At 68.1% G+C, this 23,087-nt stretch overlaps 1 protein-coding gene across 1 annotated transcript in view; it reads left to right on the top strand.

Moving 5' to 3' along the window:
• Positions 1-277: 277 nt before the first annotated feature.
• The window catches only part of LOC104575054 (ATP-dependent chromatin remodeler CHD3-like), a gene marked incomplete at its 3' end in the record, with an annotated part of 43,935 nt that continues 21,125 nt past the window's right edge, over positions 278-23,087 (top strand). Inside the window, 16 exon segments of the mRNA XM_088539219.1 lie at positions 278-506; positions 4,702-4,823; positions 5,672-5,854; positions 7,103-7,227; positions 8,717-9,024; positions 10,039-10,169; positions 11,120-11,246; positions 11,342-11,404; positions 12,554-12,726; positions 13,721-13,954; positions 14,897-14,973; positions 14,975-15,083; positions 17,588-17,808; positions 20,660-20,791; positions 21,664-21,763; positions 22,266-22,457. Coding sequence (XP_088395345.1) covers positions 290-506; positions 4,702-4,823; positions 5,672-5,854; positions 7,103-7,227; positions 8,717-9,024; positions 10,039-10,169; positions 11,120-11,246; positions 11,342-11,404; positions 12,554-12,726; positions 13,721-13,954; positions 14,897-14,973; positions 14,975-15,083; positions 17,588-17,808; positions 20,660-20,791; positions 21,664-21,763; positions 22,266-22,457 — 2,514 coding nt within the window.

The raw sequence follows: 23,087 nt of genomic DNA, 5'->3' as shown, positions 1-23,087 counted from the left end.
CTCGGCTTCGCGGGGAAAATATTATCCGCGGGGGCCCCCTCCGCATCTCCGGGGGGGGGGGCTCTTTTTATAACCCCCCCCATCCCACACGCGGGGCAAGTTTATGTTTTATTTATATGTATTCTATGTGTTTTTTTTTAAGGCGGGGTGGGGAGAGGGCGGCGGGGGGAAAAGTTTTGGGGAGTTTCGGGCGTTTTGGGGTTCCGCGGGGGGGCGGGTTTTTGGCGCGTGCCGCGGGGGGGCTCCCTCCCGCGCTCACCGCCCCCCCCCGCCCCCCCCCAGCGCCGCCATGGCTTCCCCTCTGCGGGAGGACGAGGAGGAGGAGGAGGAGATGGCGGTGTCCGAGGCGGAGGGGGACGAAGAGGACGAGGAGGAAGAGGAGGAGGAGGAGGAGGACGGCGGCGGCGGCGACAACAACGGCGGCGCCGGCGACATTTTCCTGGCGGCGGCGGCGGCGCTGCCGCCCGCGCCCGCAGCAGCATCCGCGCCCGCTGAGGCGCCGCCAGGTAAACAGCGCGCGGGCCCCCCCGCCCGCCAAAATAACGGCCACGGCGCGGGGGGGGGGGGAACGGCCACCGGGGGAGGGGGGGCAACGGCTACCGGGGCGGGGAACGGTAATGGGGGGAGCGGCTACCGGGGGCGTTGAGGGCTATAGGGGGTGTTGAGGGTATAGGGGGTGTTAACGGCGCGGGGGGGGGGCCGTGTTTGTAAACAAGCGCCGAGGGGCCGAACCGCCCGCCCCCCCCCCCCCCTCGGCCGCCGCCAACGGCCGCGCGCGCTGCCCAACGGTCGCCGGGAGGGGGGGCGGTTTCCAGGCCCCCCCCCGCCACTAACGGCCGCCGGGAGGGGGGGCGGTTTCCAGGCCCCCCCCCGCCACTAACGGCCGCCGGGAGGGGGGGCGGTTTCCAGGCCCCCCCCCCCGCCACTAACGGTCGCCGGGAGGGGGGGCGGTTTCCAGGCCCCCCCCCCCGTTCCGGTCCGTTCGGGCGGGGGGGGGCGGTTTCCAGGCCCCCCCTTCCCCGCGGTCTCCCGCGTTAACGCGCCCTCCTCGGCGGTGAGTGGATGGGGGGGGCGGTTCGGCCTCCCCCCCCCCGCCCCCAACGACGGTTTTAACGGTTCTGTGCGGGGGGGGGCACCGTCCTGGCCTCCCCCCGCGACGGATTTTTTTTTTTTTGGGGCGGGGGGGGCGGTTCCCCGCCGGTTTTAACGGTTCTGTGTGTGGGGGGGTGGCACCGTCCGGGCCTTCCTCCCCCGGCCCGGCTCTTCCTTCTCCTCAGCGGCTCCGGGTTGGGTTTTTTTCGGGGGGGGGGGCTCTAGGCCTCTTTCCACCCCCCGCGGCCATCGGTTTCGTGTGTGTGGGGGGGCCCTTAGAACCGCCCCCCCCCGTTTTAACGGTTTTTTTTTTTTGGGGGGGGGGGGGGGCACCGTCCCGGCCTTCCTCCCTCCTCCCTGGCTCTTCCTCCTCGCCTCGTTGTGGGGGGGGGCGCTTCTTTTCCCACTCTCCCCTCCCATTTTAACCGTTATTGGGGGGGGACGCTCTGAGTTCCCCCCCTCCATTTTAACGGTTATGGGGGGGGGGGGGGGGAGGGGGAAGGCCTGAGCTTCCCCCCTCCATTTTAACGGTTACGGGGGGGGGGCACGGTCTGAGCTCCTCCCCCCTCCCATTTTAACGGTCATTGGGGGGGGCCCGTGACGTTTTGCCCCCCCCTTCCCCTCTAAACGCGGGAGTTTCCGCCCCTCCCCCCCCCCCGCCGCCGTTAGCCCTGCGGGGGGGGAGGGGCGAGGGGGGAGGGGAAGGGCGCCCCTCCCCCACCCCGGGGGGCCCGGCCCCGCCCTGCGCGGGGGGGCGGGGGAGGGAGGGGGCTGCTGGCTCCTATAGGTGCCACATAGTGGGTCTATAGGTGCATCAGGTCCCATAGGTGCCTTATGGGGGATCTATGTGTCCTTCCGGGTCCTATAGGTGCCCCATAGCGGGTCTATAGGTGCCCCATAGTGGGTCTATAGGTGCATCAGGTCCCATAGGTGCCCCAGAGGAAATTTATATGTCCTCCTGGGTCCTATAGGTGCCTCATAGAGGGTCTATAGCTGCTTCAGGTCCCATAGGTGCCCCAGAGGGAATCTGTGTGTCCTCCTGGGTCCTATAGGTGCCTCATAGTGGGTCTATAGGTGCATCAGGTCCCATAGGTGCCCCAGAGGGAATTTATCTGTCCTCCTGGGTCCTATAGGTGCCCCATAGTGGGTCTATAGGTGCATCAGGTCCCATAGGTGTTCTATGGGGGATCTGTGTGTTCTCCCAGGTCCTATAGGTGCCCCATAGTGGGTCTATAGGTGCCTCAGGTCCATAGCTGCCCCAGAGGAAATTTATGTGTCCTCCTGGGTCCTATAGGTGCCTCATAGTGGGTCTATAGGTGCCTCAGGTCCCATAGGTGCCCCAGAGGGAATCTGTGTGTCCTCCTGCGTCCTATAGGTGCCCCATGGTGGGGGTCTGTAAGTGGCCTTGTGATCTATGGGTGCCTCAGGTCCTATAGGTACCCCATAATGAGTCTGTAGGTGCGTCAGCTCTTATATGTGGTTCATGGGGAGAGTATAAATTGTCTCAGGGCCTATAGGTGCCTCATGGGGGGAGGTCTGTAAGTGGCCTTGGGGCGTATGGGTGCCCCACGGGGGTCTGTGGGTGCCCCGAGTCCTATGGGTGCCCCATGGAGGGTTCCTAAGTGCCACTGAGCCCTATAGGTGCCCTGTAGTGGGTCTGTAGGTGCCCTGTAGTGGGTCTATAGGTGCATCAGGTCCCATAGGTGCCCGGGGGGGATTTATGTGTCCTCCCGGGTCCTATAGGTGCCCCGGGTCCTATGGGTGCCCCATGGAGAATCCCTAAGTGCCACTGAGCCCTATAGGTGCCCTGTAGTGGGTCTATAGGTGCCCTGTAGTGGGTCTATAGGTGCATCAGGTCCCATAGGTGCCCGGGGGGGATTTATGTGTCCTCCCGGGTCCTATAGGTGCCCCATGGGGGGGGGTCTGTAAGTAGCCTTGGGACCTATGGGTGCCCCATGGGGAGTCTGCGAGTGCCTCAGGTCCTGTAGGTACCCTATAGTGAGTCTATAGGTGTGTCAGTTCTTATATGTGGTTCATGGGGAGTATATAAGTGGTCTCAGGTCCCATAGGTGCTTCATGGCGGGGTCTGTAAGTGGCCTTGGGGTGTATAGGTGTCCCATGGGGGTGTCTGTGTTTGTCTGAAGTCCTATAGGTGCCGCATGAGGGATTCCATACGTAGCCTTGGGTCCTATGGACGCCCCATGGGGGTCTGTGGGTGCCCTGGGTCCTATGGGCGCCCCATGGAGGGTCCCTAAGTGTCACTGAGCCCTATAGGTGCCCCATGGCGGGTCTATATGTGCAGCAGGTGCTATAGGTGGCCCTGCGCCCGCGGGGATGTGGCACGCGTGCCCATCCCCCCATGTCCCTCCTGTGTCCCCCCAGGTGTCCCCCATGTCCCCCTGTGTCTCCCGTGTCCCTCTTGTTCCTCCCTGTCCCCCATGTCCCCTCATGTCCCCCCCATGTCCTCTCTGTCCCTCTCATCTCCGTGTTTCCTCCTGTCCCCCCATCCCTGTCCCCAGCGCTGAGGGTCCCCCCCGCTGTTGCACCCCGGGCTTTACTTTTTTTTTTTGACGCTTTTTCTCCGGTTTTGCCCCCAAAGCGCCGCTGCGTTGTCCAATTTGAGGCTGTTTACCCCCATTTTATCCCTTCTTTTTTTCTTTTCCCCGCGTTTTTTTCATTTTGTCAGAAATAAAATGGAGGCGGGGGGGGGGTCCCGAATCCGTGGAAACAGGGAGGGAGGGAGATTTATGATGGGGGGGGGGGAAATTCCAGCCTGTGGGAATGGGAAAAGAGTAGGGAAGGGAGTGGAAAGAGCAGGGGAAGGGAGCGGGAAGGGATTGGGAAGGGAGCGGAAAGGGAACAGGAAGTGAGCAGGAAGGAAGTGGGAAGAGATGCTCAAGGAAGCCGGAAGGGCCTGGGAAGCGCTTGGGAAGCGCTCGTGCTGCCAGCAGGGATTGGGATGGGATTGGGATGGGATGGGGACGGGATTGGGAAGCACTGCGGATGGGAGTGGGAGCGGGCCGGGCTCGGGAAGGGCTTGGAAAGCGTGGGGGGTGGGCTGGGAGCGGGAAGGGATTGGGATGGGAGGGTGCTGGGATTGGGAATTGTGGCTGGGATGGGATGGGGTCTGGGTGGGGAATGATGGGATGGAATCGGGAGTGGCGGGATGGGCTGGGAATGGTGGGATGGGCTGGGAATGGTGGGCTGGGAATGGCGGGACGGGCTGGGAATGGCGGGACGGGCTGGGAATGGTGGGATGGGCTGGGAATGGCGGGATGGGCTGGGTAAGCTGGGATGGGAATGGCAGGATGAGCTGGGAATGGTGGGATGGTAACGGCGGAACGGGCTGGGAATGGCGGGATGGGAATGGCGGGACGGGTGGGGAATGGTGGGATGGGCTGGGAATGGCGGGATGGGCTGGGAATGGTGGGATGGGAATGGTGGGACGGGCTGGGAATGGTGGGACGGGCTGGGAACGGCGGGCTGGGAATGGCGGGCCGGGCTGGGAATGGCGGGATGGGCTGGGAATGGCGGACGGGGAATGGCGGGGCGGGCTGGGAACGGCGGGGCGGGCTGGGAACGGGCTGGTAACGGCGGCGCTGGCGGCAGCTCCGTGTCCCCCAGCAGCCCAGGGGCTCCCCGCGGTGCTCGGCGGCCCCAGGAAGAAACGGGGACCCCGGCGGCAGCGGGAGCCCAAGGCCGGGAAGCCCCCGCGGAAGAGGAAGCAGCTGGTGAGCGCCCGGATCCGGGGAACGGGAATGGGAGCACCCGGGGAACGGGAATGGGGGCGCCCGGGGAACGGGAATGGGAATGGGGGCACCCGGGGAACGGGAATGGGGGCACCCGGGGAATGGGAACGGGGGCGCCCGGGGAACGGGAACGGGAATGGGGGTGCCTGGGGAACGGGAACGGGAAAGGTGGCGCCCAGACCTGGGGAACGGGAACGGGGGCAGCCGGGGAACGGGAATGGGGGCACCCGGGGAACGGGAATGGGGGTGCCTGGGGAACGGGAATGGGGGCACCCGGGGAACAGGAACGGGAACGGGGGTGCATGGGTCCAGGGAATGGGAACAGGAATGGGGGCACCCGGACCTGGGGAATGGGAGCGGGAATGGGGGTGCCCAGAGCTGGGGAATGGGAGTGGGGGCGCCTGGGGAACGGGAACAGGAAGGGGAGTGCCCGGATATGGGGAATGGGAATGGGAATGGGGGAGAGCGGGAATGGGGGTGCCCGGACCTGGGGAACAGGAATGGGGGTGCCTGGATCTGGGGAACAGGAGTGGGGGCACCGAAGCCTGGGGAACGGGAACGGGAATAGGGGCGCTTGGGCCCAGGGAATGGGAATGGGGGCGCCCGGACCTGGGGAACGGGAACGGGAATGGGGGCGCCCGGATCCAGGGAATGGGAACAGGAATGGAAGCACCCGGACCTGGGTAATGGGGGTGGGGGTGCCTGGGCCTGGGGAATGGGAGCGGGAATGGGCGTGTCTGGGCCCAGGGAATGGGAATGGGGGCACCTGGACCCGGGAGGCAGGAGCGGGAACGGGGGTGCCCGGGCGCGCGGTGACGCGGGCGCCGCAGGGCAGCGAGGATGAGCTGGAGTCGGAGCGCGAGGAGCCGCGGGAGAAGTCGGAGAGCGGCGGGAGCGACTGCGGCGCCGCCGCCCCCAAGAGGCGCCGCAAGCACCGCGAGCGCAAGGACAAGGACAAGGAGAAGAGCCGGCGGCGGCGGCGCCCCGACGACGATGGTGCCGGACGGGCCAAGGTACCGGGACCGGTGCGGGGACGGCAACCGAACCGGGGGGGACAGCAACCGAACCGAGACAGTGCCTGAACCAGGGGGACAGCGCCTGAACGGGGGCCCTGGGGGTCCCTGGCACCCAGACCGGGGTTCTGGGTGTCCCTGGCACCCACGTGGGGGCTCTTGGGTGTCCCACACACCGTGTTGGGTCTCCCGGCGGCTCCTGGGTGTCCCCCGCATCTCCGTGGGGTTCTCCCGGGGGTCCACGTGGGGGTTCCTGGGTGCTCCATCCCCACGCTGGGGACGCTGCTGTCACCCGGGGACGGGCTGGTGGCGCCTGTGGCTGCCACTGATGTCACGGTGTGTCCCTGTCCCCCTGTCCCCGCCCTCCCCCTGTCCCTGTGTCTCTCTGTCCCCACGTTTTTGCCTTCCCCTATCCCTGTGTCTCTCTTGTCTCCTTGTGCTCGTGTCCCTGCATCCCCGTGTCCCCATCACCCCTGTTCCACTGCCCGTGTCCCCGTGTCCCTGTGTCCCTGCATCCATGTGTCCCTGCATCCCTGTGTGCCCGTGTCCCTGTCCCCCTTGCCCCCTTGTCCCTCCCTGTCCCCCCATTCCCCTCGCTTTTCTCTCCCTGCCCATCCCTCCCTGTCCCCCCGTGTCCTCCCCGTGTCCCCCCATGTCCCTCCATGTTCCCCTGCCTGTCTCTGCCCCCCGACCGTCCCTGTCCTGCCGTGTCCCTGTCCCCCGCTGTCCTTCTCTGCTCCCTTTCTGTCCCTGTCCCCACCATGTCCCCGTCCCCCCGTCCCTCCCTGTCCCCCGTTCCGCCCTGTCCCTCCTTGTCCCCCCGTGTCCCCCCCGCCCCCTCATGCTCCCCTTCTCTACCCCCTGTCTCTCCCTGTCCCCCGTTCCCCCTGCCCCTCTATGCCCCCCTGCCCCTCTTTGCCCCCCGTCCGTCCCTGTCCCACCATGTCCCCGTCCCCCGCTGTCCCTCTCTGCTCCCCCTCTGTCCCTGTCCCCACCATGTCCCTGTCCCCCCTTTCCCTCCCTGTCCCCCGTCCCCCCTGTCCCTTCCTGTCCCCCCCGTCCCCCCTTCCCTCCCTGTCCCCGTCCCCCCTTTCCCTCCCTGTCTCCCCCCATGTCCCCGTCCCCCCTGTCCCTCCCTGTCCCCCCCGTCCCCCCGTCCCTCCCTGTCCCCCGTCCCCTGTTTCCCTCCCTGTCCCCCCCCATGTCCCCGTCCCCCCCGTCCCTCCCTGTCCCCGTCCCCCCGCGCAGCCGGTGGAGCAGAAGTCGTCGGCGCAGCTGCTGGGCGCGTGGGGGCTGGAGGACGTGGAGCACGAGTTCACGGAGCGCGACTACCACACGCTCACCAACTACAAGGCGTTCAGCCAGTTCATGAGGTGGGAGCGGGAACCGGGAACGGGAGCGGGAACCGGAGCGGGAACGGGAGCGGGAGCCAGAACGGGAGCAGGAGCCAGAGTGGGAATGGGAGCGGGAGTTGGAACGGGAGCCGGAACGGGAGCCGGAACGGGAGCCGGAGCAGGAATAGGAATGGGAGCAGGAACGGGAGCGGGAGCCAGAACGGGAGCAGGAGCCAGAGCGGGAATGGGAGCGGGAGCCAGAGTGGGAATGGCAGTGGGAGCAGGAACGGGAGCGGGAGTTGGAACGGGAGCCGGAATGGGAATGGGAGCGGGAATGAGAGCCAGAATGGGAGCGGGAGCTGGAATGGGGACAGGAGCCAGAACGGGAATGGCAGCCGGAGCCAGAGTGGGAACGGGAGCAGGAAGAGCAGGAACGGGAACAGGAATGGGAACGGGAACGGGGGGCGCCCAGGACGCAGCACAGGGACTGAGGGGCAGCCAGCACCCAGAATGGGGCGCGAGGGGTGTCTCTGGCACCTGCAGCGGGGCACGGGGGGTCCCTAGCACCCACAGCGGGCACCCAGGGCTGTCCCGGCACCCGCAACGGGGCGCGTGGGCACCCTAAAAAGCGTTCCTGGAGCTTGCGGGGGTCCCAAAGGCCTGGGCAGGGGCTCACGGGTGCCCTGAGCGCCCGTGCGGGGGGTTGTGGGTGCCCCCAGGGCCGCATGAGGGCTCCTGGGTGCCCCAGGGGGAGCACCCTTGGGGGGGGACACTTTTGGGTGACGGGGTGGACAATTTTAGGTGATGGGGGGCACCCTTGGGTGGCAGGGAGCACCCTTAGGTGATGGGGGGCACCTTTGGGTGATGGGGGGCACCCTTGGATGGGTGCGGGTTGGGGGCGACCGTTAAGTTCGGTGGTACCCTTGGCTATGGGGGCACCCTTGGGTGGGGAGGGCACCCTTGGGTGACGGGGGGGCACCTTTGGGTGACGGGGGGGGCACCCTTGGGTGGGTGTGAGTTGGGGGCAACCCTTGAGTTTGGGGGTAGCCTTGGGTATGGGGGCACCATTGGGTGGGGGGGCACCCTTGGGTGGGGGGACCCTTGGGTGGGAGGGGGCACCCTTGGGTGGGGGGGCACCGTTGGGTGATGGGGGGCATCCTTGGGGGGGCACCTTTGGGTGATGGGGGGCACCTTTGGGTGGGTGCGGGTTGGGGGGCGACCCTTGAATTCGGGGGGACCCTCGGGTATGGGGAGGGGGCACCCTTGGGTGGGGGGGTACCGTTGGGTGGCAGGGGGCACCCTTAGGTGATGGGGGGCACCTTTGGGTGACGGGGGGGCGCCCTTGGATGGGTGCGGGTTGGGGGCGACCCTTGAGTTCGGGGGTACCCTTGGGTATGGGGGCATCGTTGGGTACGGGGGACCCTTGAGTGGGAGGGGGCACCCTTGGGTGGGGGGGCACCCTCGGGTGGGGGCTGCCCCCGCCGGGGCTCCCTGCGCCCGCGGCGCCCGCAGCCCCCGCTGCCCCCAGGCCGCTGATCGCCAAGAAGAACCCCAAGATCCCCATGTCCAAGATGATGACGATCCTGGGCGCCAAGTGGCGCGAGTTCAGCGCCAACAACCCCTTCAAGGGCTCCGCCGCCGCCGTGGCCGCCGCCGCCGCTGCCGCCGCCGCCGCCGTGGCCGAGCAGGTGGCGGCCGCCGTGCAGGCCGTGGCCGCCGCCGCCCCCGCCGGAGCCGCCACCGGAGCCGGAGCCGCCGCCACCGGAGCCGCTGCCACCGGAGCCACCGCCGGAGCCCCCGCGCCGCTGCGCCGCGCCAAGACCAAGGAGGGCAAGGGTGAGCGCGGGGCACCGGGGACACCGGGGACACCGGGGACACCGCGGCCCCGCGATGGGGAGAAGAGCCCTGGGGACACCGGGGCCTGCGACAGGGAGGAGCCTGGGGACACCAGGGCCCTGTGACCGGGAGAAGAGCCCTGGGGACATTGGGGTCTGTGACGGGGGGGGAATCTGGGGACACCAGGGCCCTGTGACAGGGAGAAGAGCCCTGGGGACACCGGGGCCCTGTGACGGGGGGGGAATCTGGGGACACCAGGGCCCTGTGACAGGGAGAAGAGCCCTGGGGACACCGGGGCCCTGCGACAGGGGGGAGCCTGGGGACACTGGGGCCCTGTGATGGCAGGGAGCCTGGGGACACCACGGCCCTGTGATGGGAAGAAGAGCTGTGGGGACACTGCGGCCCTGTGACGAGGCGGAAGAGCCTTGGGGACAGGGGAGAGCCTGGGGACACAAGGGCCCCGTGATGGGGAGAAGAGCCCTGGGGACACCGGGGCCCTGCGGCACAGGGGAGCCTGGGGACACCAGGGCCCTGCATTGGGGGGAGGAGCCCTGGGGACACCGGGACCCTGTGGCAGGGGGAGTCCTGGGGACACCGGGGCCCTGTGACCGGGAGAAGAGACCTGGGGACACTGGGGCTTGTGACAGAGGGGAGCCTGGGGACATGGGGCCCCATAATGGGAGACTGGGGACGCTGCGGCGGGGGGGAGCTTGGGGACACTGGGGCCCCACAATGGGGGAAGGGAAGAGCCCTGGGGACATCAGGGCTCCGCAGCGGGGGTGACCCTGAGGACCCCGTGTCCCCAACATCTGCAGCGGGGACAGGGGTGGGAAGCGCCTGGACACTGGGGCCATGAGACCTGGGCGGGGGGAGCCCGGACGCCGGGGCCCTGCTCTGGGCAGGGGGGTGGGAAGCGCCCGGACGCCGGGGCCCCCCGCCAGGTCCCGGGGGGCTCGAGGGGCACCCGGACGCCAGGGCCCCGCTGAGGCGGCCCCGTCATGTTGTCACCGGCAGGGCCCGGGCACAAGAAGCGCAGCAAGAGCCCGCGCGGCGGAGAGCTCAAGAGGCGCCTCAAGGGCCGCAGGATGGCACCGCTCAAGATCAAACTGGGAGCGCTGGGCGCCAAGCGCAAGAAGAGCAGCTCGGTGAGCGCCCGTCCGGGAATGGGGAGAGACACCGGGAATGGGGAGAGACACCGGGAATGAGGGAGAGACACCGGGAATGAGGGAGAGAGAGAGACACCGGGAACGGGGAGAGACACCGGGAACGGGGGAGAGAGAGACACCGGGAACAGGGGAGAGACACTGGGAACGGGGAGAGTCACCGGGAACGGGAGGGAGAGACACCGGGAATGGGAGGGAGAGGGACACCCCTGGGAACGGGGAGAGACACTGGGAATGAGGGAGAGAGAGAGACACCGGGAACGGGGAGAGACACCGGGAACGGGGGAGAGAGAGACACCGGGAACGGGGAGAGACACTGGGAACGGGGGAGAGAGAGACACCGGGAACGGGGGAGAGAGACACCAGGAACGGGGGAGAGACACCGGGAACGGGAGGGAGAGACGCTGGGAATGAGGGAGAGAGACACTGGGAATGAGGGAGAGAGACACCGGGAACGGGAGGGAGAGGGACACCCCTGGGAACGGGGAGAGACACCGGGAACGGGGGAGAGAGAGACACACACCAGGAACGGGGAGAGAGACACTGGGAACAGGGAGAGAGAGAGAGAGAGACACACCGGGAACAGGGGAGAGAGAGACACCCTGGGAATGGGAGAGACACCGGGAACTGGGAGACCCCCCAGACCAGAGCCCTCCCTCCAGTGCCCATTTTCCCCCCCGGTGTCCCTGTCCCATGGATGCCCCCCACGCCCTAGTGCCCCCAATGTCCCCCTCCCCTGGTGTCCTCACCCCTCCGTGGTGTCCCCAATGTCCCCCCTGGTGTCCCTGTGCCCCCTGGTGCCCCCAGCCCCCCCCCCAGTGTCCCTGTGGTGCCCCTGTGCCCCCTGGTGCTCCATGTCCCCCAGGGTCCCCATGTCCCCCCGGTGCCCCGTCCCCCCGCAGTGTCCCCATGTCCCCGCGGTGTCCCCGCAGAGCGACGAGGCGCCGGAGGCGGAGGACGACTCGGACGGCGGCAGCGGGCAGAGCTCGGCGCGCTCCGACGCGTCCGCGCGCGCCCGCGGCCTCAAGCGGGGCCGCCCCGGCCGCAAGAGGAAGAAGGGTGCGTGTCCCCCGCCCCGGCGCGTCCCCGCCGTGTCCCCAACGTCCCCCCTGCCGCCCTGTGACCCCCGGCCCCGGCCCTGCCCTGTCTTGCAGCCCCCGGCGCCATCCTGACCCGGGAACGGGGCCCGCCGGGACCTGGCGCCGCCGCGCCGCACGGTGAGACCGGCACCCTGTCACCCCCCCGTGTCACCCCCTGTGTCACCCTGTCACCCCGTGGCACCCTGTCACCCCCCGTGTCACCCCGCGGCACCCTGTCACCCCCTGTGTCACCCTGTCACCCTGTGGCACCCTGTCGCCCCCTGTGCCACCCTGTCACTCCCCCTCGGCACCTCATCACCACTGTGTCACCCCATGTCACCCCCTGTGTCGGCCCGTCACCCCCACAGCACCTTCTCACCCCCTTGTCACCCCACCACCTCCCATGTCACCCCTGCAGTACCTCGTCACGCCTGTGTCACCCTGTCACTCACCCTGTGTCACTCCTTTGTGTCACCCCATCACCCCTGCGACACCCTGTCACCCTGTGTCACCTCCCTCTGTCACCCTGTCATCCCCCCATGTCACCCTGGCACCCTCCGATGTGTCACCCCGTGTCACCCTGTCATCCCCATGTCATCCCCACTGTCCCCCTGTGTCACCCTCTCCTCCCATGACGCCTTGTCAGCCCCATGTCACCCTGTCACCCCCCTTTGTCACCTTGTCACCCCGTCAATCCTCAACACGTCACCCTGTCACCCCCTTGCGTCACCCTGTCACCCTGCCCTCTGTCACCCCCCTGGGGGCGCTGTGGGGGACATGGGGGATCTCTGGCCCCATGGCTCCTACCCTGGGGGTCCCGGGGGATCCTGGGGGGTCCCCAGTCCCACATCCGCTCCCTTCAGGCCCCGTCCCGGGTCCATCCCTCTGTTTTTGGGGTGTCCCAACGTGGGTCCCCCCCGTCCCTTTGTTTTGGTGTGTCCCAACGTGGGTCCCCCCGTCATCCTGTTCTTGGGGTGTCCCAATGGGGGTCCCCCCCATCCCCCTGTTTTTGGGGTGCCCTAACGTGCCCCCCCCGTTTTTGGGGTGTCCCAACATGGATCTCCCCCTTCCTTTTGTTTCGGGGTGTCCCAACGTGGGTCTCCCCCTGTCCCTTGGTTTTTGGGGTGTCCCAACGCGGGTCCCCCTGTCCCTTTGTCTCAGGGTGTCCCAACATGGGTCTCCCCCATCCACCTGTTTTTGGGGTATCCCAATGTGGGTCCCCCCTGTCCCTTTGTTTCGGGGTGTCCCAACACGGGTCCCCCCTGTTCTCGGGGTGCCCCAACGCAGGCGCCGAGGCCGACGGCGACGGCTACGAGACCGACCACCAGGACTACTGCGAGGTGTGCCAGCAGGGTGGCGAGATCGTGCTGTGTGACACGTGTCCCCGCGCCTACCACCTGGTGTGCCTGGAGCCCGAGCTGGAGCGCGCGCCCCACGGCCGCTGGAGCTGCCCCCACTGCGTGAGGACACGGGGGGACACGGGGGACACGGGGGGGACACGGGGGACACGGGGGGGGACACGGGGGGTGACACGTGTCCTACCACCTGGTGTGCCTGGAGCCCGAGCTGGAGCGCGCGCCCCACGGCCGCTGGAGCTGCCCCCACTGCGTGAGGACACGGGGGGACATGGGGACACGGGGGGGACACGGGGGACACGGGGGGGGACACGTGTCCTACCACCCGGTGTGCCTGGAGCCCGAGCTGGAGCGCGCGCCCCACGGCCGCTGGAGCTGCCCCCACTGCGTGAGGACATGGGGGGACATGGGGGGGACACGGGGGGACACGGGGGACACGGGGGGTGACACGTGTCCTACCACCTGGTGTGCCTGGAGCCCGAGCTGGAGCGCGCGCCCCACGGCCGCTGGAGCTGCCCCCACTGCGTGAGGACACGGGGGGACATGGGGGGGACACGGGGGGGACACGGGGACATGGGGGGAACCACAGCAGCAGGCTCCGAGGTGCCCTCGGGCCCCGCGGGTGTTATGGGGGTTCAGGTGTCCCCGGCAGTTCGGGTGTCCCTGTCCCACAGCAGCAGGCTCCGAGGTGCCCTCGGGCCCCGCGGGTGTTGCAGAGGTTCGGGTGTCCCCAGGGTGTCCCCGGCAGTTCGGGTGTCCCCGTCCCACGACAGCAGGCTCCGAGGTGCCCTCAGGCCCCGCGGGTGTTGCAGGGGTTCGGGTGTCCCCGGCAGTTCGGGTGTCCCCGTCCCACAGCAGCAGGCTCCGAGGTGCCCTCGGGCCCCGCGGGTGTTGCAGAGGTTCGGGTGTCCCCAGGGTGTCCCCGTCCCACAGCAGCAGGCTCCAAGGTGCCCTCAGGCCCTGCGGGTGTTGCGGGGGTTCGGGTGTCCCCGGCAGTTCGGGTGTCCCCATCCCACAGCAGCAGGCTCCAAGGTGCCCTCGGGCCCCGCGGCTGTTGCGGGGGTCCCCGGGCCGCGCTGACGCCTGTCCCCGTCCCCAGGAGAAGGAGGGGGTGCAGTGGGAGGCCAAGGAGGAGGAGGAGGAGTACGAGGAAGAGCTGGAGGAGGAGGGCGACAAGGAGGAGGAGGACGACCACATGGAGTACTGCCGGGTGTGCAAGGACGGCGGCGAGCTGTTGTGCTGCGACGCCTGTATCTCCTCCTACCACATCCACTGCCTCAACCCGCCGCTGCCCGAGGTCCCCAACGGCGAGTGGCTCTGTCCCCGCTGCACGGTACGGGGACCGCGTGGGGACACGGTGTGGGGACACGGGGACATGGTGCGGGCGGGCGCCTGTAGCTCCTCCAACCACAGCCGCTCTCCGATGTCCCCATGTGCGAGTGGCTCTGTCCCCGCTGCCCATGGGGGACAAGGACAGGGATGGGACAGGGACAAGGGACAAGGTGCAGTCCTGGTGGTGACAGGGATGAGGGTGACACAGGGATATAGGGACAGGGGGAGAGTTGGGACGGAGGGACAAGAGAGGGGAGGACGGGACAGGAGATAGGGACAGGGACGAAAAGGGACAGGGACAAAGGCGTATGAAGAGAGATGGGGACAAGGAGAAATGGGGGTAGGGATGAAGGGAGATGAGGACAAAGGGGGACGGGGAGAAATCGGGGCAGGGACAAAGTGGAGTGGGGATAAAGGGGGACAGGGATAAAGATGGGGACAGGGAGAAATTGGGACAGGGAGAAATGGGGATGGGGACAAAGGGGGATGGGAATAAAAAGGGGCAAATAAATGAAAACAGGGAGAAAGGGATAGGGACTAGTGAGAACAAGGATAAAGGGGGATGAGGACAAAGGGGGACGGGGATGAAGATGGGGACAGGAATGAAGGAGGACGGGGACGAAGGGGGCTGGGGACAAAGGGGAGTGGGGATAAAGATGGGGCCGGGGACGAAAGAGGACAGGGACAAAGGGGGATGGGGTTAAAGATGGGGACAGGGATGAAGGGGGACGGGGACAAAAGGGGACGGGGATAAAAATAGGGACAGGGACGAAGGGAGATGAGGACGAAGGGAAACAGGGACAAAGGGAGATGGGGACAAAGGGGGATGGGGATGAAGATGGGGACAGGGACAAAGGGGGATGGGGACGAAGGGGGCCGGGGATAAAGATGGGGACAGGGACGAAGGGGCCAGGGGACGCGGTGGTGACGCGTGTCCCCGCAGTGCCCCGTGCTCAAGGGCCGCGTGCAGAAGATCCTGTACTGGCGCTGGGGGGAGCCCCCCGCGCCCGCGGGCGCCGCCGCCGCCCAGGGCCACCCCGGGGCGCTGGCCGGGGCGCTCCGAGCGCGAGTTCTTCGTCAAGTGGGTCGGCCTCTCCTACTGGCACTGCTCCTGGGTCAAGGAGCTGCAGGTGAGCGGGGGCGCCGGGGGGGACCGCGGGGACACCCGCTGTGCGGGGACACCCACTGCGCGGGGACACCGCGGGGACACCCGCTGTATGGAGACACCGCAGGGACACCGCGGGGACACCCGCTGCATGGGGACACCCGCTGCGCGGGGACACCGCGGGGACACCCGCTGCATGGGGACACCCACTGTGCGGGGACACTGCGGGGACACCCACTGCGCGGGGACACCGCGGGGACACCCGCTGTATGGAGACACCGCAGGGACACCGCGGGGACACCCGCTGCATGGGGACACCCGCTGCGCGGGGACACCGCGGGGACACCCGCTGCATGGGGACACCCACTGTGCGGGGACACTGCGGGGACACCCACTGCGCGGGGACACCGCGGGGACACCCGCTGTATGGAGACACCGCAGGGACACCGCGGGGACACCCGCTGCATGGGGACACCCGCTGCGCGGGGACACCGCGGGGACACCCGCTGCATGGGGACACCCACTGTGCGGGGACACTGCGGGGACACCCGCTGCGCGGGGACACCGCGGGGACACCTGCTGTATGGAGACACTGCGGGGACACTGCGGGGACACCCACTGCGTGGGGACACCCACAGCATGGGGACACCGCGGGGACACCTGCTGTATGGAGACACCGCGGGGACACCCGCTGCGCGGGACACCCACTGCGCGGGGACACCACGGGGACACCCACTGTGCGGGGACACCGTGGGGGCACCCACTGCATGGGGACACCGCGGGGACACCATGGGGACACCCGCTGCCTGGGGACACCCACTGTGCGGGGACACCCGCTGCGTGGGGACACCCGCTGCGTGGGGACACTGCAGGCACACCACGGGGACACCTGCTGTATGGAGACACCACAGGGACACCCACTGCACGGGGACACCTCAGGGACACTGCGGGGACACCCACTGCGTGGGGACACCCACAGCATGGGAACACCGCGGGGACACCCACTGCGCGGGGACACAGGGACACCGCAGGGACACCCACAGCGCGGAGACACCCACTGCATGGGGACACCACAGGGACACCTACTGCGTGGGGACACTCACTGCACGGGGACACCACGGGGGCACCTGCTGCATGGGGACACCGCGGGGACATGGGGACACCCACTGTGTGGGGACACCTGCTGTGGGGACACTGCGGGGAGACCCACCGTGCGGGGACATGTGCTTCGTGGGGACACCACGGGGACGCCTGCTGCACGGGGACACCCACTGCATGGGGACACCGCGGGGACACTGCGGGGACACGAGGACACTGTGGGGACACCGCGGGGACACCCACCGCGTGGGGACACCCAGTACATGGGGACACCCACTTCACAGGGACACCGCGGGGACACCCAGTGCGCGGGGACATGGGGACACCCACGACATGGGGACATGGGGATACCCGCTGCACGGGCACAGCATGAGGACACGGGGACACTGCGGGGACACCCACTGTATGGGGACATGGGGACACCCGCCGCATGGGGACACCGCGGGGACATGGGGACCCCAGGTTCGCAGGGACACCATGGAGACACCCACTGCATGGGGACACCGTGGGGACACCTGCTGGGCGGGAACATGGGGACACTCACTGCATGGGGACACTGCGGGGACACAGGAACACTGTGGGGGCACCCATTGTGCGGGGACACCATGGGGACACTATGGCATGGGGACACCGCGGGGACACGGGGACATTTGCGGGGGCATGGGGACGCAGGGACACCCACAGCCACGTGGGGACACAGGGACACGTGCAGTGTGGGGATGCAGGGACACGGCCGCATGGGGACACGGGGGCAGCCACAGCCGGGCCTTGGGCTTTGTCCCCAGTGTTGGGGACACTTGTGTGGCCCTGCGGACACCCAGCTGTGGGCCATGGTGTCCTGGGTGTCCCCATCCCTGGGTGACACTCGTGTGGCCCTGGGGACACCCCCATGCAGTCCATGCTCTCCCAGGTGTCCCCATCCCCAGGTGACACCCGTGTGGCCCTGGGAGTGTCCCCATTCCTGGTGACACCTGTGTGGCCCTGGGGACAACCCCCTGAAGCCCTTGCTCTCCCGGCTGTTCCCATCCCCAGGTGACATCTGTGTGGCCCTGGGGACACCCCCATCCAGCCCCTGCTCTCCCAGCTGTCCCCATTCCCGGGTGACACCCATGTGGCCCTGGGTGTGTCCCCATCCCCGGTGACACCTGTGTGACCCTGGGGGTGTCTCCATCCCTGGGTGACACCCGTGTGGCCCTGGGGACACCCCCATGCAGTCCCTGTTCTCCCAGGTGTCCCCATCCCCGGGTGACACCCATGTGGCCCTGGGGGCGTCCCCATCCCCGGTGACACCCTCACACCCGCAGGGAGCCCCTCATGGCTCCCGCTGCCCCCTGCATTACCAGTGTCAGCGTCGCGGTCACCGGTGCCGGTGTCGTTGTCACCGGCGTCGTCACCGGCGTCCTTGTGACGTCCCCGCGTCCCCTCCCGCAGCTGGAGATCTTCCACCTCGTCATGTACCGCAACTACCAGCGCAAGAACGACATGGACGAGCCGCCGCCGCTGGACTACGGCTCCGGGGACGATGACGCCAAGGGCGTCCCCAAGGGTGACCCGCGCGCGGGCGCGCGCCGCGCCGGCGCCATGGAGGAGCGCTTCTACCGCTACGGCATCAAGCCCGAGTGGATGACGGTGCACCGCATCATCAACCACAGGTGGGCACCCGCGGGTGCCGCCCGCGCGGCCTCCCCGGGTGGCTCTGGCACCGCGCGGGGTCCCCGGGTGGCTCCGTCCCCGCGCGCGGCACCGGGATGGGGGTAATTGGGGGTACCCACCGGTCCTTCCAGGGAGCCTCGGGGGCTTCCTGGCACCCGCGGGGCCTCCTGGGCACCTTTGGGTCCCTCTGGGCGCCCTTGGGGCTTCCTGGGCACCTCTGGGTGCCCTTGAGCATCTCCTGAGCACTTCTGGGTCTCCTTGGGCACCTCTGGGTGCCCTTGAGAACTTTCTGGGCACCCTTGGGGCTTCCTGGGCACCTCTGGCTGCCCCCGAGCATCTCCTGGGCACCCCTGGGGCCTCCTGGGCACCTTTGGGTCCCTCTGGGCGCCCTTGGGGCTTCCTGGGCACCTCTGGGTGCCCTTGAGAACTTTCTGGGTGCCTTTGAGAACTTTCTGGGCACCCTTGGGGCTTCCTGGACACCTCTGGCTACCCCCAAGCATCTCGGGCACCCCTGGGTCCTCCTGGGCGCCTCTGGGTCCCTTTGGGCACCCCTGGGGCTTCCTGGGCACCTTTGGGTCCCTCTGGGCGCCCTCGGGGCTTCCTGGGCACCTCTGGGTGCCCTTGAGCATCTCCTGGGCACCTCTGGGTCCTCCTGGGCGCCTCTGGGTACCCTTAACAACTTCTTAGGCACCGCTGGGGCCTCCTGGGCACCCTTGGGTCCCTCTGGGCACCCTTGGGGTTTCCTGACCACCTGTGGGTGCCCTTGAGAACTTCCTAGGCACCCCTGGGTCCCCTTGGGCACCCTTGGGGGCTTCTTGGGCATCTCTGGGGGCCGCTGAGACCCTCCTGGGTACCTGTGAGTGCCCCTGAGCATCTCCTGGGCACCCCCTGGGCACCTTTAGGGTCCCCTGGCCACCCTTGGGTGCCCCTGAGAACCTCCTGAGCACCCTTGGGTCCTTCCAGGGAGCCTTGGGGGCTTCCTGGCACCCTTGGGTCCTCCTGGGCACCCTTGGGGCTTCTTGGGCACCTCTGGGGGCCCCCGAGACCCTCCTGGGCACCTCTGGGTGCCCCTGAGCATCTCTTGGGCACCCTTGGGTCCCACCTGGACACCCTTGGGCCCCCTTGGTCCCCCTTCCAGCAGCTTTGGGGCCTCTCGAGCCGCCACGGGCACCTCTGTGTCCCCTTGTGTCCCCCTGCACCCGCCGGTGTCCCCAGGGCAGGGGCCGGGCATGCGGGGACCTCCTGGGCGCCCCTGGGGACACCCTGGGGACCCCGTAGCCCTGCGGGGCCTCCCGTGCCCAGGCGGCCCCGGTGCCACCCGCCGCCCTGTCCCCAAGTGCCCCCGGCTCCCGCCGGGCTGTCCCTGTCCCCGAGTGACCCCGGCTCCTGGCCGACTGTCCCTAGCGGTGGCTCTTGGTCTCTGTCCCCAAGTGACCCCCGGGCCTGACCGAGTTCCACTGTCCCCAAGTGACCCCAGCTGCTGTCTGGGTGTCCCTGTCCCCAGGTGACCCCAGCTCCTGTCCGGGTGTCCCTGTCCTGGGTGACACCCCCCAGGATGTCCCCATGCCCCCCCCCCCGTCCCGTGCCATCTTATGGTGGCAGCTGGTGCCACCTGCTGACGCGTCTCCTGCATGACACCCTGTCTGCTCCGGTCACCCCGGAGCGTCACCCAGGGGTGTCCCCAGTGACACAAGAGTGACCCGTGGGTGTCCCCCGTCACCCGTGGATGTTCCCATCATCCGTGGGTGTCCCCTGTCACCCGTGGGCATCCCTGTCACCTGTGGCTTCTCATCACCCTTGGGTGTCTGGTGTCACCCCTGGGTATCCCCATGTCCCCACAGTGTGGACCGCAAGGGGCAGTGCCACTGCGTGACATGGCTTGCGGGTGTCATTGTCACCCGTGGGTATCACTGTCCCCATGTCCCCGCAGTGTGGACTGCAAGGGGCAGTACCACTGTGTGACACTGCCCGTGGGCGTCATTGTCACCCGTGAGTGTCACTGTCCCCGTGTCCCCGTAGTGTGGACCGCAAGGGGCAGTACCGCTGTGTGACACCGCTCGTGGGTGTCCCCGTGTCACCGTGGTGTCACTGTCCCCACAGTGTGGACCGCAAGGGGCAGTACCACTGTGTGACACCGCTCGTGGGTGTCCCCGTGTCACCGTGGTGTCACTGTCCCCGCAGTGTGGACCGCAAGGGGCAGTACCGCTGTGTGACACCACCTGCGGACGTCATCGTCACCCGTGGGTGTCACTGTCCCCGTGTCCCCACAGTGTGGACCGCAAGGGGCAGTACCACTGTGTGACACCGCTCGCGGGTGTCCTCGTGTCACTGTCCCCACAGTGTGGACCGCAAGGGGCAGTACCACTGTGTGACATGGCTCACAGGTGTCATTGTCACCCGTGGGTGTCACTGTCCCCGTGTCCCCACAGTGTGGACCGCAAGGGGCAGTACCACTGTGTGACACCGCTCGCGGGTGTCACCGTCACCCGTGGGTGTCACTGTCCCCATGTCCCCGCAGTGTGGACCGCAAGGGGCAGTACCGCTGTGTGACACCGCTCGTGGGTGTCATTGTCACCCGTGGGTGTCACTGTCCCCTGTCCCCGCAGTGTGGACCGCAAGGGGCAGTACCACTGAGTGACACAGCCCACGGGGTCTGTCACTGTGGGTGTCACTGTCCCCGTGTCCCTGCAGTGTGGACCGCAAGGGGCAGTATCGCTGTGTGACGCCACCCGTGGGTGTCACTGTCCCCGTGTCCCCGCAGTGTGGACCGCAAGGGGCAGTACCACTGTGTGACACGGCTCGTGGGTGTCATTGTCACCCGTGGGTGTCACTGTCCCCGTGTCCCCGCAGTGTGGACCGCAAGGGGCAGTACCACTACCTGGTCAAGTGGCGGGACCTGCCCTACGACCAGGCCACGTGGGAGGAGGACGAGATGCCCATCCCGGACTACGAGCTGCACAAGAGCAGCTACTGGCGCCACCGGTGGGTCACGGGGACACGGGGGACACTGAGGACACGGGGGACAGCGCGGACATGGCGGGAGACGGGGACATGGGGGACAGTGGGGACACAGGGGCAGACAGGGACACAGGGGAACAAGGGCTGCACAAGAGCAGCTACTGGCGCCACTGGTGGGAACACGGAGGAACAGCGGGGACATGGGGGACAGTGAGGACGTGGGGGACAGCGGTGGAGATGGGGACACGGCTGCACAAGCTGAGCCACTGGAGGCACCGGTGGGGACAGGGGGGACACGGGAGGGACAGCAGAGACACGGAGGAGACAGGGGGAGATGGGGACACGGGCGGGACACAAGGGGAGATGGGGATACAGGGGACGGGGGACACAAGGGCTGGCCAAGAGCAGCTACTGGTGACACCAGTGGGGACACTGGGGACAGTGGGGACATGGCGGGGCACGGGGACATGGGGGCTGCACAAGCTGAGCTACTGGAGGCACCAGTGGGGACATGGGGGGACATTGGGGATATCGGGGACACGGGATCATGCAGGGACACAGGAGGACATGTGGGGGGACAGGGGACAAGGCCACTGAGGAGGCCACAGAGAATGTGATGGGAGGCAGGGGCTGATGCGCCCTGCTGTGTCCCCCATGTCCCCCCGTGTCCCTCTGTGTCCCCCTGTGTCCCCCATGTCCCTCTGTGTCCCCTCATGTCCCCCTGTGTCCCCCATGTCCCCTCATATCCCCCCCCATGTCCCCCCGTGTCCCTCTGTGTCCCCCTGTGTCCCCCATGTCCCTCTGTGTCCCCTCATGTCCCCCTGTGTCCCCCATGTCCCCTCATATCCCCCCCCATGTCCCCCCATGTCCCCCCATGTCCCCGTGTCCCCGCACAGGGAGGTGTTCATGGGCGAGGACCCCGCTCAGCCCCGGCGCTACAAGAAGAAGAAGAAGGAGACGCCGGGAGAGGGACCCCCCGAGTCACCCACCAATGACGTGAGTGCGCCTGGCCACCAGGACCCTCCTCTGGGCCCCCGGGACCCTCCTCCGGGCCACCGGAGCCATCCCGGCCACCGGGACCCTCCTCCCGACCACCGGGACCCTCCTCCCGGCCACCGGGACCCTCCTCTGCGCCACTGGGACCCGCCACCGGAGCCATCCCAGCCACTGGGACCCTCCTCCCGACCACCGGGACCCTCCTCTGGGCCACCGGGACCCTCCTCCGGGGCACTGGGACCCTCCTGTGGGCCACCAGGACCCTCCTCCCGGCCACCGGGACCATCCCAGCCACTGGGACCCTCCTCCCGACCACCGGGACCCTCCTCTGGGCCACGGGGACCCTCCTGGCCACCGGGACCCTCCTCTGGGCCACCGGAGCCATCCTGGCCACCGGGACCCTCCTCTGGGCCACCGGGACCCTCCTCCGGGCCACCGGGACCCTCCCGGGCACTGGGGCCGTCCCGGTGGCACCGGGCGCTGACGCCGCGTCCCGCCGCAGCCCACGGTGAAGTACGAGGCGCAGCCGCGGTTCATCTCGGCCACGGGCGGCACCCTGCACCTCTACCAGCTGGAGGGCCTCAACTGGCTGCGCTTCTCGTGGGCGCAGAGCACCGACACCATCCTGGCCGACGAGATGGGGCTGGGCAAGACCATCCAGACCATCGTGTTCCTCTACTCGCTCTACAAGGAGGTGGGGACACGCGGGGACGCGTGGGGACACTGTGGGGACACTGTGGGGATACATGGGGACACATGGGCACACGTGGGGACACCATCCTGGCCGGCGAGATGGGGCTGGGCAAGACCATCCAGACCATCGTGTTCCTCTACTCGCTCTACAAGGAGGTGGGGACACATGCGGGGACACGCGGGGACACTGCGGGAACACGTGGGGACACTGCGGGGATACACGGGGACAATACGAGGGGACACGGGCACACGTGGGGACACCATCCTGGCCGACGAGATGAGCCTGGGCAAGGCCATCCAGACCATCGTGTTCCTCTACTCGCTCTACAAGGAGGTGGGGACGCGTGGGGACACTGTGGGGACACTGCGGGGACACGCGGGGACACCTGGGGACACCGCAGGCCCCTGCGAACACATGGGGATACAGCAGGGACACCATGGGGACACTAGGGGACACACAGGGACACTGCGGGGACACACTGTCCCTGCAGGTGACATGCTGTCCCCACGAGTGACAGTGACATGCGTCCCCATGGGTGATGCCCTGTTCCCATGGGTGACAGTGACATATGTCCCTGTGGGTGACAGTGACACGGGTCCCCACATGTGGCACCCTGTTCCTACAGGTGAC

This window comes from Tinamus guttatus, unplaced genomic scaffold, assembly GCF_059628265.1.
Source record: "Tinamus guttatus ecotype Peru unplaced genomic scaffold, ASM5962826v1 Tinamus_guttatus_pri_ptg001492l, whole genome shotgun sequence".
Lineage (NCBI taxonomy): Eukaryota > Metazoa > Chordata > Aves > Tinamiformes > Tinamidae > Tinamus > Tinamus guttatus.
Note: the sequence above shows the minus strand (reverse complement) of the source record. Positions and strands in the feature narration are given on the sequence as shown.